General features: G+C 35.1%; 1 protein-coding gene across 1 annotated transcript in view; it reads right to left on the bottom strand.

The window, feature by feature from the left end:
- Positions 1–14889, bottom strand: part of PRKG1 (protein kinase cGMP-dependent 1) — a 1115289-nt gene that overhangs the window by 763570 nt on the left and 336830 nt on the right. The window contains exon 3 of the mRNA XM_001917682.5: positions 1832–1945. Within this exon, the coding sequence (XP_001917717.1) occupies positions 1832–1945 (114 nt within the window). The remainder of the gene's footprint in view (positions 1–1831; positions 1946–14889) is intronic.

Genomic DNA, 14889 nt, shown 5'->3' with positions numbered 1-14889 from the left:
TATGATTATAATTTGCATTCAGCATCCAGTTCCTTCTTGTTGAATCAGATAGATGCATAGTGTCTATTGAAATTTACCAAACATGAGTATAATAGAGGCTAGTGCAGATTAACTCCATGTTATAGGAAATTAAAATTGATTTTTATGAAGCAAAGCAATCATCTTATGAAAAAATCTTTTGCCGTAAAATTCATTTAGATACACTAGTTTATTTAAAATATTTCTTTAATAAGAATTCAGTATTTCAAAAGATTAAGCACCGTGTTATTACCAACTGTTGACCCTTGCAAATTTTTTAGTTTCAATTAGATTAAATGAGGAGTATACAAGGTTGAAATATCTTCAAAATTTAAGTATTTAAAAACTTTAAAAAAATTACTATTCATAATTCTGAGAAAGCATGTTTTGATCAAAATGTTCTGGCCCTTTTTTTGCACTAAAAGGAATGTATTTCTCATGAAAATGAAGCATGATAGTAAAACCTCTTTGCTTAATGGAATCATGACTACTCTTTTTTTCTGGTTAAGACACGTTTTAAGTGAGTTAAAGTCCTGGCAGAGTCTGTTATGGTTCATTGGGCTTCATTATTCTTTGAGTCATGTAATTAAATGATCACATAAAATAAAAACGTGGCAGTGCCTATCTATCAAATGAGTTCTGTGCTTTCACGGACCAAGAATCAAATGCCAAGAAGTATGCATCTTATACGAGTGCAATTGATGTCACAGTGATTCCAATGAATAAAAAGATGATTCACTAATAAGACATGTAAGAGAGTTTCTTGGACTCTAGGTGGCCATGCATTCTTGAGTTCTTTAGAACCTGTTTCAATGTCATATTGTCAGTCATATGGCACGCTTCTGAGAGAAGAAAAACCAAGGTACAAAGTAGTGACATCCAGATAAAACTAATTGATATTAACTAAGTGTCATTTTGCCAATAGCATTTTTTTACAACACGATCTAATCAAAGTAACTTGTGGTTGCAATCATTCACAGGATGATGAGTCAGAAGAACTTTTCCAACATGAAATATACGTCTGCCTAAAGATGCAATGGACCTTCCATTGTTGGCTTTTGCACTCAGCTCTGTTTGTTATACACTCATTACATCCTGCAGTCACGAAGGAGGAATATTTAAAACAAATTTTTTTTTCCCCTCTGACTATTGCAGCTGCTTCCATCAAGCAATAAAAGTTGCTAGAGAAATCATATATACACATACATGTAAAATTAGGGAAACAAGCTCCTTTATTGCCCCGATTTAAAATAAGCTCAATCAGTAGAAGAGAAAAATGCTATAATATACAGCTTGATGAGCAGCTGAAGACAAGAATATACTCAGACATAGTTTTAGAATTCAGGATATATCTTACTCAATGTTTGAATGAGATGAAAGACATTTCTCCTCTTATTTTTTCTAAACCACTGAATGAACAAGTGGAATTTATGTGGGGAATGTAACCCAAAATAGAGAGATATATAAATTTCTTAAATACAATCCTGAGGCTTTAATGGTAGAAAAAGAAAAGATCTTGCTCCTGTTTAATTCTAACTTATGAAATGGTATCATTTTGTAAACCCTAATTTGTAAGACTTCTAGGTTAAAAAGATATTTTTCATAAGCCAGAAACATAATTTAACTTATGCAGAATTGATCAACAATCATCCTTTAGTAGGAAAACAAACATATCAACTGTATTGCAAAGCAAAAATTGAACCATATATTAATAAAATCTCAAAGATTAAATTGAGCAGCATGTTAATTTATATCTCACAGGTCTAGGGAAAAAAGACATTGAAAGTATTTGAAAAACAAGAAACAGTCTTACTCTTGACGGTCGCTGTCCGAGTACAGTTGTAAAGAATAGCCAGCTCCCCAAAAACTTTTCCTGGACCCATGGTGCATAGCTTCACACCTTCTTTTGTAACTTCAACCTTACCATCTGAAGAGAAGAAGAGAAAACACATGGTTTTAATTCTCTGTCAAGCTTCATTTCATTTGCTTCAGTTTCAATATGAGCAGTAATAGGCTCATTTTTAAAAATGCAAGGAAGTTACCGAGTAAAACAAAGTCATTATGAAGATGCAACACAAGAAATGCAATAAAATAAGTAAGAAATCCACATCCTTTCTTAAATTAATCACTGCTAAGAAGATCTGAGATGAGACTGAAAGAAAGCACCAGAAGAAGATGAAGATAAAAAAATGTGAACGTATGGAATTATTCCCGATGCCATATTAGAAAACAATAGTAATTCCAATTTTAGTGTCATTTTGAATCTTAAAGAAAACTTGAGTGAGTACATTTTCTACAGTACATTTCACATTTGGGAATTCTCATTTGAGTAAGGCAGTTATTATGGAAAGGGAAATTACTTTGACCCTTGGGCATTGCTTAATTGCAGCTTATGGTATCTTTTATTTTTATACATCTTCTCTGACTTTGGCAAGACCGTTTTATCTGCCTCAGCGCTGCAACACTGACTGTAAGGAAAAACAAACCACCAGGGTTGAGGGGGAAAAAAAAATAGACTAGAACTGTTTATGTTCCACAAAGGACTTGGGAAATGAAATGCTAGAGAAGGAAAAAGCTAAGGAAACACTGTACACTCAATATACATCGTTGCCTGCAAGTAAGGAAAATGCTATTCATAAAGGAAATGAAAAGATACTTTTGAAAAAGTCATAGCTCTGTGCACCAGAAATTCCTTCATCTGACACAGCGGGGGTAAGAAATAAAAAGGAAACACAATCTATTCTAGACTTAATCCTCCCCTTATATTATTCCTCCAAAAGTTACTTATCCACAATCTACAGAAGAATAGGGCTTGGCATTAGCTAGTCACTGAAAGGATGTAATGCTATCAAGTCTTTGCCAAACTTCAGGCATTCATGCACCAACTTCATAGTTGTTTATTTATGTGCTTCCTGAGTATTTAACTTTGTAGAGTTTTGGCTTTATATTCACTCCCTTTTAAAAATCAACCAAGTTTTACCTAAGCAATAATATTTGTAAAATCACAGTGTTGATGTGCTAATTAATTTCTTCAAACACCTATTGAGATAAAATCTTAAATATTAAAAAACCTTTTTAAACAGTTTAATCCATGTACATGTGATGCAAGATCAACCCTTCAGAGGATATTGTTCTACCATGAAAAACCATTTCATCTAAATGGTATCAATGGAGAGAGAATTCTATATAATTAGGATAAAACTAAGAGCCAACAAAAATCTACTTATTGTTCAAATTGTGTGTATACCCCCTCTGTGTGTAAAGAAGCTACTCAGGAATGAACAAATCCACCAATTTGAAAGGTTTGGAAATACTTTCTGATGCAGGTATGGTCAACTCAAAGTCTAGGTTTTGCATGTCTTACTTCTTGACTCAGGAAAGAAAACTCTTTCTTGGGATAGGTATATCAAAACCAGCTCAGAAAATTCATATTTTCATAAGCTTCACATGCCTCCCCATGGCAATTCTCCCCTATTTCTGTCAATGGCAAGCCTATTCCCCTAGAAATTTCCTCTGTCACAAGAATAAAAGAGAGGTTCAGATTACAACATAATTAAGAAATTTATACATCATTTGAAGTCAGACCAGGAGCTGAGTTCTGGTTCTCTCATCTGTTCCTTACTAGCCTTGTGACTTTGGGCAAGTTGTTCGTTTCTCTATGACTGTTTCTTCATTAATAAAATAGATAAAAGAAAAGCACCTATATCATTGGGTAGTTGATAAAATGAAATGAGATAAAGCAGGTGCAATGCTTAGCACAGTGCCCAGCATATAGGAAGTGCCAATAAATACCAGTTCTCATTACTGGTATTTGTTTCATTGTATTTCTTTCTTATCATTTAAAAGATAGTAGGGCTTATTATACTGAAACACAATTACCATCATCTATTACAGAAACCAATCAAGGTCCATTTGGGATAACAAGTTTATTTATTTATTATCATTATCATTTTTTTGGTGAGGAAGATTGGCCCTGAACTAAAATCTGTTGTCAATCTTCCTCTTTTTGCTTGAGGAAGACTGTCCCTGAGTTAACATCTGTGCCAATCTTCCTCTATTCTGTATGTGGAAGGCTGCCACAGCATAGCTTAATGAGGTGTGTAGGCTCACGCCTGGGATCCAAACCCACGAACCGTGGGCTTAACCATGACACCACCAGGCTGCCCTGATTTTTATGGTTCTTTTTAAATGGAAAGTATTTGTTTCAGATTCTCTCTCCATGAGAGGTTGAGGAGAGAACTTCTAGGTCCAAATCAATATCACACCCAAAGAAGAAAATAAAATTTCAAGAAATCACACTGATCTTCCTGGCAGACTACAATACCTGTACTCTTCTGCACTTGGCTATGCCCAGTCAACATTTGATGTAGTATTGCTTCGGCTACTGTAGTCTTATGGTGGAGGCTCCTAAGAATAATAGCAGAACAACTTTCCAACGTATTCTAAAATCTCCTTGACTTAAAGCACTAGCTTCAATTGTATTAATATAACCAAGAGCAAAATGAACCATGCCTAGAGACCTTTGATGTCTAACTGATTCTGTACGAGTCTGCTCCTCTGCTCTTTGGGTCCCTCACTTAAAAGTCTTCAGTGGAGTAAGACCACTACTAAGAATCCTGCTGGACGGTTTGAGAGTTATGCCTTCTCAAACAGCCAGCCTAAACAAAGGATGAGAAGGAACATTCGGACTGTTGTTTCAGCTCAGTAATTTCTAAAAGGAAATCTGTGGACCCGTCACATCAGAACTAGCTTATGAAATTCAGATTTTCCCTCCTCTGGGAAGTTGTAAATGTTCCTTCACCACAACGACAATTCTACTTGGTCCTACCACCTCTTACGTCCCTGAAAGTCCATGCTCAGATAAGCCCTATCTGTTTTGACTTATAGACAATTAACCATGGATCTGATCATGTTTCATTTTCTCATATGACCTCTAGAAGGCTCACAGCCAGAATTTTGTAAGACTCTGGGGCTTAAAATTTGTGCACAAACTCACTTCTGGTTCCAACTAATTTGCCTGATCTTATTTTATATTTGTCTAATTTCCTCATGTCTAACTCATTTTTAAAAAAACACGGGTATACATAATTATATATGAATAATTAGTGTTGGTAACAGAAGGTTGTATCCCATATTAATAAGAATAGCAAAAAATAAAAAAGACTTGCTAAAACAGATTGTATTTGAGAAATAGAATTTCAGATGTAAAACATCTTTTCCAGGTTCAATATATTCACAATAGCCAAGAAAGTAAGGGATGTGATCGCATATGATAGATGAGAATGGTCCAAAAAGCACTGTATTTTTTTAAAGAACAGACAGATCTAAATGGTAAACAGAAACAGTGTTGGTAAATGTTACCCTGAGTCATAATTTGATCACTTCTTCCTCATACCTGTTGTGTGGATGCGGAATAATTTAGGGAGGACCTCCAATTGGGTGCTAAAATGTTACATATACACACAGCATTATGAGAGTTTTTTCAGAGACATTTAGACATATTCTAAGTTCCAAGAGCCCATTAAAGAGAGTTATCAATGTGAAATGTGAAATTCGTTAAACCCATTCATTATGCCACACACCAGCCTTGAAGCAAAATTAGAAGAGATGATACATTTACAAATGATTTCCAAGTAGGGACTGCGTGGTTCGCTTAAGAAAACTAAGAATAAGATAGTCAAAAGTTTACTGCATATACCTAGTGGCCCCTATTCCCCCCTCTTCAACTTCCTTTAAAGTATTAGGGCCACCTTGAAGCCACTCCTAGTCTTACGCTCCTTTTTCTCACTCTGTGGCTTCCTCTGAGATTTGTTTTAAACTGACTCCACTTGCATAGAAAGTAAGAAAGCCTGAGTGTGGTTATTGTGGTGGTGAGGGAAGGGATGGGGGATAAAATAAATAGGGGCAAAAAGTCAAGTGGGTAGACTATATAGCATTCTTCTGCCAGAGCTTACAGCAATGTAGAAACAGCCCAGCTTGGAGGTTTTTATATAATTATAATTTGCTCTTAATTTTAGGAGCACATTTTGATGAATTTACTTCAGGTCACCATTGATTAATGTAATTTCAATTTCTTTAAAGAAATAGAGATTCATTAGTATTTCTTCATGACTCTTTCAATATTTCAACTTAATTTCATTTCTAATTATGCTAGATTTCAAAGTTTTTGTTTTTGTTGTTTTAGAGAGTAGCAGAAAGACATTTTAAGAACATCCTAGTAAAGTTGTAGGTTTTTCCCATTATTTTCCCTGACTAAACTCAACAGTGACTAGAAGTTATTAGAACTGCTTCTGGGGAACTAATGATCATCTAAATTGTGGTTAATCTATATATTCTGCTTCTACTCTTTCTATTCATTTTTGCTTTTTCAAAAAATGTGATACTATATAGGTACTATTTTTACTATGCACTATGTATACCGGGAAAGAAAAGTAAGGAAACATTCAAATCATTTTTATTCAGATTTTGCTAAATTGTTAAAGTTGTTTGCATAAGAGATGTTGGGACAGTTGCCTGAGATGAGCTTTAAGGGTTATTTACACTTTCATTCAGCTCTTTTACCACTCCTCCCATTAGCATGAATAACCAAAAGCTGTATCACAGTAACTTCAGTGTATTTTTTCTTCTACTTCAGGTACCACATGCCCATTTATGAAACGGAATGGGCTCAGTACCAAGTCCTAAATCTTGCCCCTTTGAACAGCAATCAACCTACCTCCTTCTTTTTGGCACCACAATTCATATACCACCCTTGTGAGATGCTAAGCATTGAAAGATCCATTATATAGCATTTATACTATTGTCTATCTTTTATAAGAATCAGTAGGCTCTATAAATAAAAGAAATTGAGTTTACAAGGAGACTCAGAATCTTCTGGCTTTATCTTTATGAGTTTTTCACTAACCTGTGGTTTGGTGCCATAAGGACTTTCACGATAAGGCAAATCAGCTTAGAGATTTATTACTGGTAGGCTGAAATAGAAAGGCTGGCAATAACCGAATTATAAACACTCTGTGCTCAGTTTCCACAATCTTGGTTGGAACATTCAGGACAACTTGATTGGCCATTAAAGGGAGACAGGTGTTATACCAAAGGTCTTGTCTAGACAAGGTCTCCCATCTCTTTCTTTCTCTAATCTGTTTGACTATGCTTTCATGATTTTGTAGGTTTGAGATCACAGATTTTACATTTTGTATTCTCTCATAAGGGTTTCTGTAGCTGCTAGATTCAACAGGAACATTCAACATTGTGGTAGTCGAACTGTGTTTTCATCATCAGGGTTGTATTTCCTCAAGGAAAATATTTTTTTGTATTTTTTATTTCAGTTTTATTGAGATATAATTGACATACATCACTGTATATGTGTCAAGTATACAGCATAATGGCTTTACTTACATATATTGCTAAATGATTTCCACAATAAGTTTAGTTAATATCCATCATCTTACATAGATACAAAAAAAAAAGAACTTCGTTTTCCCTGGTGATGAAAATTTTTAGGACCTACTCTCTGCTTTCTTAATAGATTAGAGATACTATTATATCAAACTTGCCTTACAGGGTCATTTTAGATTGGGGGTGATATCATCTGGGGAAGAAAGAAATTGACGAGGCTGCTATGGGCTAACTAGAGGGGAAAACCATCCAATCGCTGGGGACAGATTATCTTCTTAGATATCACCCTTGAAGCTATACTTTCAGTCAGTCATTTATATATGTCTTCCTTAAGCCAAGATAAGAAGGAAAAAGACGGCTTCACTGTGAGATGCAAGTTGGTTCCTGAATTAAAGAAGGCAGCATGTCAGCACCCTATCAGTTTTCTGTTTAAGACTGCTTTCCAGTCCAAATGGATATGGTCTCTCTGGATCTAAACTCCTGCTTCTTAGATGAGGTGTTAATCTTGATGATTGAAAATCATTCTTTGGCCACTGAATAAAAGCCCGTGTGAAATTGCCTATTTTAGTATTATGTATCCCTTCCAAAGTTTGCTTTACCTACTTCTAGTTGGGTATTTTGCTATCAGTTTCTCATTAAACATACATATATAGTAGGGTTTTTTTTTCCCCTAAACTATTTGTATTATCATAATTTCTTTAACCATCAGATTCTTAATAATACTTTAGTTAGGATCAAGCTTCCCATTCAAAGAAGTCACTTTTCTTTGATATCATCATAGTAATAATTCTTACAGGCAGCATACAAGTACTAGTTATCCAAATGGAATGAAACAGAATCTGAGGTGTAAGAGGTTAGCTGAGGTTGAAGCCACATGAGTGAAGACCTTTGTTTCTTCTCCTTCAATTATGCAAATGTGATTTCCCTCCTGGTCATGACTGTGGTAAACACACTTGACACAATTTTTCATTACACTAAACTACAACAGATTACAATAGACATTGAATATAAAATAAAAGTCACAGTTATCCTTGATAATGAGAGAATCAAAAATATAAATGAGATATCCAGAACTAAAAATCTGACCTATGCAAAAAAAATAAAAGCGTCATCAATATGCACATAAATATACCAGAACTTCACTTTTTTTTAAATCTTTTTTTAGCTTTCTAACTCTGAGATACATGACGTACATATATATCCACAAAGGAAACCTATGTGAGGAAACAGACTGAAATTTAAGCAAATTCAGATACAGAGAATTATCGGAACCATCAGAAAGTCTGAAGTGAGCAATTTATATTGCACTACTCCTGTCCTTGGAGATATTTAAGGAGTAGAGAAGATACTAATCCTATTGTAGATGGGTCAACCATTTATTGGACATGAAGAGGATTCTGGAAGGATTTTACAAGCATCATTATTCTATAATCTTTATACGAATTATGCTTTGAAATCCTAGCATTTTAAAGTATACAGAAAGTACTAGATAGATGTCCATGGACTAATTTCAACTTCTAGTGATGAAGAAAGCTAACGACAGGCCAGAGAAGAGATATGCACACACAGAAAGGGAAAGGGAAATAGACTAATCATTCGCTGAAGAAATGAGAGTTGAACAGATAATGTAACTGTCTCAATTAAGTTTATTAAGCTTAATTCTAGCAATGCATAATGCATTCCTGCTCTATTATTTCTATAATACATGAGCATCTTCAGTTAGCCCAAATAACGGATGGTTATTTCTGTACTTCCTCAGAGAGAGGCAAACGACAAGAGTGCAAATACCAATGCCAGACTGATGGACACTCATTAATAATTTCTGTTTTTGTTATATTTTAATATTAAGCTTGGGAGAGTTTATGATTTAACACAATGGTTCTCAAGTGGAGGCAATTTTAACCACAGGGATATTTGGCTAAGTCTGGAGACATTTTTGGTTGTCACGACTAGAGGAGTTCCACTGGCATCTAGAGGGTAGAGGCCTGGAATAGTTCTCAGCATCCTGCAAGGCATAGGACAGCCCCACAACAAAGCATTATTCAGTCCTAAAAGTGAGTAGTGCCAAATCTGAGGAACTCTGATGTAAGGTAAATCAACTCATGGACAAAACACTCTGCATTTAAAGGGAAAATTTTGATTTCCTCTGTTTATTATTTTAACCCTCCACCAAGCTATAAAACTGCAAGTTATAAAAAAGGTTAACACCAGCTTGCCACATTTAAATAAATCATGTTGACATTGGATTGAATAAAGCCATAAAGCTACTTTACTGAATAATTTTCCTCGGCAGATGTCACCTGAAATAGAAGTTATTATAGAAATTTTTGAAGCAAGACTTATTAAGAATATCCTACAGATGTTAGAATGGCTGCCTTTTCCTAGATATACTTGAGAATTTCAGATCCTGGCTCTACCATTGACTGGCTGTGGGATCATAGATAAGTTATTTAAGTCTCTATGCCTTGATTACCTCACTACAGATTTGGAGTAATAGTAACTAATTTCATAGGGTTATGATAACTTAATTAGACAGTGCATGTGGCAAGACAAAGAATATACAGGTTGAAAGCAGTTCTTAAGGAGGAGCTTTTTTTTTTTTTTAGAAAAAATGCTTTGGCAGGTAGTGTTAAGGCAAGAGAGGCATGTCCCAAGGTCTTGGTTCATAAAATGTATGAGTGGGAAAGAGCAGAGTGATAAATGAGCAGAGGGAGTGAAGAGAGAGATGAACAAGAAGTTGGAGACTACAGAGAAAGAGGCCAGTAGGAAACCCTCATATTGAAGAGGTTCCAGGATTTTAGTAAAAGCGACATCTAACATACAATATTCAGTTACTTGTTGCCAGAATTAATGTCCTACCTTTCTCTTCAAATTAGTCTACTTCACACTAATTTCTTGTATGAAGGGTTTGGGAGAAGATGAAAGCTTGAAGGAAGATCTATTGCTTGGATATATCAAAGAACAGAGAGGCAAGGAAGTAAAAACTGAGTGATAATGGGGAGGTGCAAAGCAGGAGATCTGGGAGTAATTACATAAGTTATGTAATTACCAGAAACTAAGAACTCGGGAATTTGTGGGAATTTAAGGGAGGACATCAGTCTTTTCATAGGATGTCAAATAGGTACTTAATCCAATTTCATCTAAGGCTAGAAAGGTTTGAAAAGTATTCACTGTCAAGACAATGATGCTTCAATGACAGATTATGTCTCCTTTGTCCCAGTTCATCTGACACCTCTGTTTAGCTTCCAAACAGCTCTTACAAGGCAGAAGCAGGAAAAGCTTTGAAATCAGAAGTTCTCAGCTGATAGTGTGGTTCTCACTGCTCTTGACACATCAGACCTTGTGGCACTCAGTGTCTGCCTCAGCGCGATGGGTGTAACAGCTTCACAGGACTAACGTGTAAAGTTTAAGTGAAAGAGTGGTGAGTGATGAAGCTTTCTACAAATATTAGTATACACTAAACTAACTGAAGGAACAATCATTGAATTCTTGCAGTGTCTGGTTATAAACAGCAGGGGCTTAGTAAATACTTATTGGTGAATAAGTTAGAATGTTCGAGAAAATGACCAATACCACGATCCTGCTCGTGGGTTAGCCTTAGGATTTCATTTTAATTATATTGCCTATATCGTCCAGAAGAACAAAAACAGTAATTAAAAAGTGTCAACCCCCCACTCCAGTTATTAAAAGTATTTGTGTACTGTAACTTATTTCACACAGTAATACAATACATTTCTCACAATGAGAATTTTTGACAGGTTAAACTATCTACACTTGATGTGACATACATAGTTTTTTCCTTTTACAAGTGATTGGGTTTCTCTAGAGCATGCAGCAAGCACTTATCTACCTTCACATTTTTTTTAAAAAGCAGAGAAAAAAAGCACAAAAACAAAGACTAATATCATACCCTGCCAAAATTCTCTAAATAGCCATAAAAAGATGAAAAAGAATGCTTTCAAATTTACTGTCTCAAAAACAGTTGTACAAATGGCCTGTTGCAGGCTGGAAGTAAGAGGATTTGGTTTGAAAGTTACTCCCCATACAGAGATAATGACCTCTGTCTCTGGTATCACTGAGAACAAAGTAAGGTGGAATTAGGATAATATTTTAACAAGAGAAGCTCAGTGTGGAAGAAAAGTATCAAACACTCCTTTAGTTGGTGGCCTGGGGAAATGATAATAAAGTAATGCATAAAAAGCTTCATCAATTGATAAATGGATAAACAAAACGTGGACTATTATTCAGCCATAATAAGGAATGAAGGGCTGACACATGCTACAATATGAATGAACTTTGAAAACATGCTGAGTAAAAGTCAGTCAGTCACAAGGACTGCATATTGTATGATTCCATTTACACGCAATGTCCAGAACAGGCAAATCTATACAGACAGAAAGATTAGTGGTTGCCTAGCACTGGAAGGGATGGAAGAATTAGCATGTGATGGCTTAGGGGTACAGGGTTTCTTTTTTGGGTAATGAAAATGTTCTAAATTTGACTGTGGTGATGGATGCACACTGTGTGAATGTACTAAAAGCCATTGAATTGAACACTTTAAATGGGCAAGTTGTGCTGGATTGAATTATATCTCAATAAAGCTGTTAAAAGAACAAGGACTTCACACAGGAACATAGTAATTCCTCAATTATAAGATTGGCCATTAATGCCATTCACAATGTCATATTATCCTCAATGAGAACACTTAAGAATCAGAGATGCTTTGGCCTCTCATTCTTCTCCAAATAACCCCTCTCCTACTCTCTTTAGGAAATTCCTATCAATACTTTTCATCATATGTGACCTCATTTTTCTTCCAAAATTACCATCAATCTCTTCTTAACTTCACTCTATAACTAAGGACACCAAAATCTTCTTTAAATAACACAGTGAATGACACCAAACACTTCTTACTGTCAGCACACTTAATCCACCCAATTCTATTCATTCCTCAACTAAAACCCTACCTTAAGGTCTTGTTCACAACTGACATAGCTTCTTTCCTGGACTCCTTGCCACCAAACTAGACAGCAAAGAGAATAGAATCATCTGCCTTGAATATTATTCTGGTAAAATATCCCCCTGCTAAGAAATTCTGCAAAACACTAGTTTTGCTGGGGTCAAAATCAAGTTGTTCTCATTGTGTATCCAGACTTCCCACAAACTGGGATGTTCCCTAAATGAAGCTGACTCTGAATCTTCATCTCTGTCATTTTCTTATTCAAACTTCGCGGTCTTAACCTAAGAGAATTCAGGGGATCTGTGAACTTGGACAAATATATGTACTTATCTTCATTTTTACTAGCCTCTAATTGAAATGTAGCATTTCCATAGTAACGAATCATATTAGTTTAACAGTACTTGCAACGTTGTCACCAATGGAAATTATACTTTATGACGGCTGTTTATCTTTAAAAATTCTTTACACTCATCGCTCCTTCAAACTCATGGTAGTTATTAGATACACTGTTAGATCTTATTATTTAATGTGTGAAGAAAAAATGTACAGCTGTTAGTAAGCCACAAATTTTTTAATTATTTTAGTTATTTTTTATATACTCGGCTTCCTTGGTTATCTAAAGTAGCCAATTTTACGTACTTAAAAATTCTCTGAAAGGAGGTGCCTAGAGATCAGACTTCTACAGGGTTCCCTGGCACACAAAAAGATTAAGAACCCCTGCTAACTGAGTGATATTCTAGGTTCCACATAGAATCTTACCATGGTATTAATAACTATTATTTATGGCGCAGAATTTGTCTGAGAAAGAAGATGAAGTAGACAAAAAAAATATATATATATACTAGTTGGTTGAAGTACTTGTTAGAAGTCCAATATCATGGATTCTATCTCATTGCTTGCCAACGAATGCCAATCGGTTCCCTGGCCATCTGGTTTGCCTTGCACCTTGGAGAGTGATTAACGTCCCTTTGGTCACAGGCGGGATGGAGGAAGTGTTGGCTCTATCAGCACAAATCCAATAACAAAGAAAAAGGAGAACATACTAGATATATTGCTTAAGTGAAAACTATGAAAATATAAACTTTATCTTGGATATTAAAAAAACACTTTTGTCTTATCACATTCATGTTAATCATCCTTGTATTCTATTACTAAAGAACATTGTAAAGAAACCAAATAGATTTAAAATATTTAAAAGGATGTGAAGTTCTACCTAGTCTTGAGCAGCAATAAATTTAAGCAACTAATTTCCATAGAAAAATATTATTTCTAATGACTTAGCACTGCCCATGAATAATTTGTCCCTATCTAAAAATGTCCTAAATCTTTTATGCTTTGAATTCAAGCACCTCTAAATGAGATTAAGGTCTACATTTCTTTTTCAGTTTTTCCAGATTTTAGCTCATCCACTGACTCACATCGAGAACAGACAGAGTTTTCATTTGAGCAACTAGTTGCTTTTTCTTTTATAAACTCTCTCCCACCACTCCTACACCGCAGAGAAGTAAATAAAAGGAATTTACGCTCTGCCTCAAGAAATGATGATAATGACCAACAGATTCAAAGTAAAAGAATGTGTTTTACAATGTGGAGATTATGAAATAGATGTTAAACTAATGCTTTGCTTCTGTCCAATAGACAGTTTTACATGAAAATTTGGATATAAAAACATACACAAATAATACTATAAGAAAACTCTCATATCTAACTTATTAGGATTCAGAATATAGATATAATCTAGAAGACTTTTGGTGCAGTGTGGTTTTAAATTATGCTCAAACACTAAGAAAACACACTGTCCTGTATATCGCTGCAGCTTCACAGGGAAAAATTATGTTAAAGTTCACTAGCCCTGGGCCTTTATTTTAATGTTCACCTAACAGACTTTGAAGTGCTTGGTCTCTATTGGGAAACTTTAAAGTCATGAAAGATGGCATGGGGCCAGTTGACATCTCCAGGATTACAAAGTAAGAATAAAATTAAAGCTCTTCAGTGAGATGAAGACAAAAGAGCTTACATAAGTCCTTCACATTTCCCACATATTTTATTCATTACAAAGCACAGCAAAATCAGACGGCTTTTCCTGTGCTAACACTATCCTGTAGAAATGAGAAAACACTAGAAGCACAGGACTATTTAACCCCATCTTGGGCAGTGTGCATGTTTGAACACAACTAAAATCCAGTTGCTACAGCAGATTGTTGGTGAGTAGAACGCTTAAACAAGTTCTGGAAAATATTGTGCCCAATAAAAATCAATGCATCATAGCTACTTATATTAGAGAAAGTAGCTTAAAAATCAATAAAGATTCCTATTTTCTTAAAAAATGTCATTGGTATATATCAACCAAACACATGTGCTTTTAATACACTAAGAAGATAATGGCATAGAGACAGATCTGGGTCGTCTTTGTTGTGCTGTTTATTGGCTGCAAAAAGATATTACAAGCTAGCACTCAATAAATCTATTGGATAAATGAATAAGGATCACCCTCTCCAGCTCTACAGGTAGAAAAT

Source organism: Equus caballus, chromosome 1 (assembly GCF_041296265.1).
Source record: "Equus caballus isolate H_3958 breed thoroughbred chromosome 1, TB-T2T, whole genome shotgun sequence".
Classification (NCBI taxonomy): domain Eukaryota; kingdom Metazoa; phylum Chordata; class Mammalia; order Perissodactyla; family Equidae; genus Equus; species Equus caballus.
Note: the sequence above shows the minus strand (reverse complement) of the source record. Positions and strands in the feature narration are given on the sequence as shown.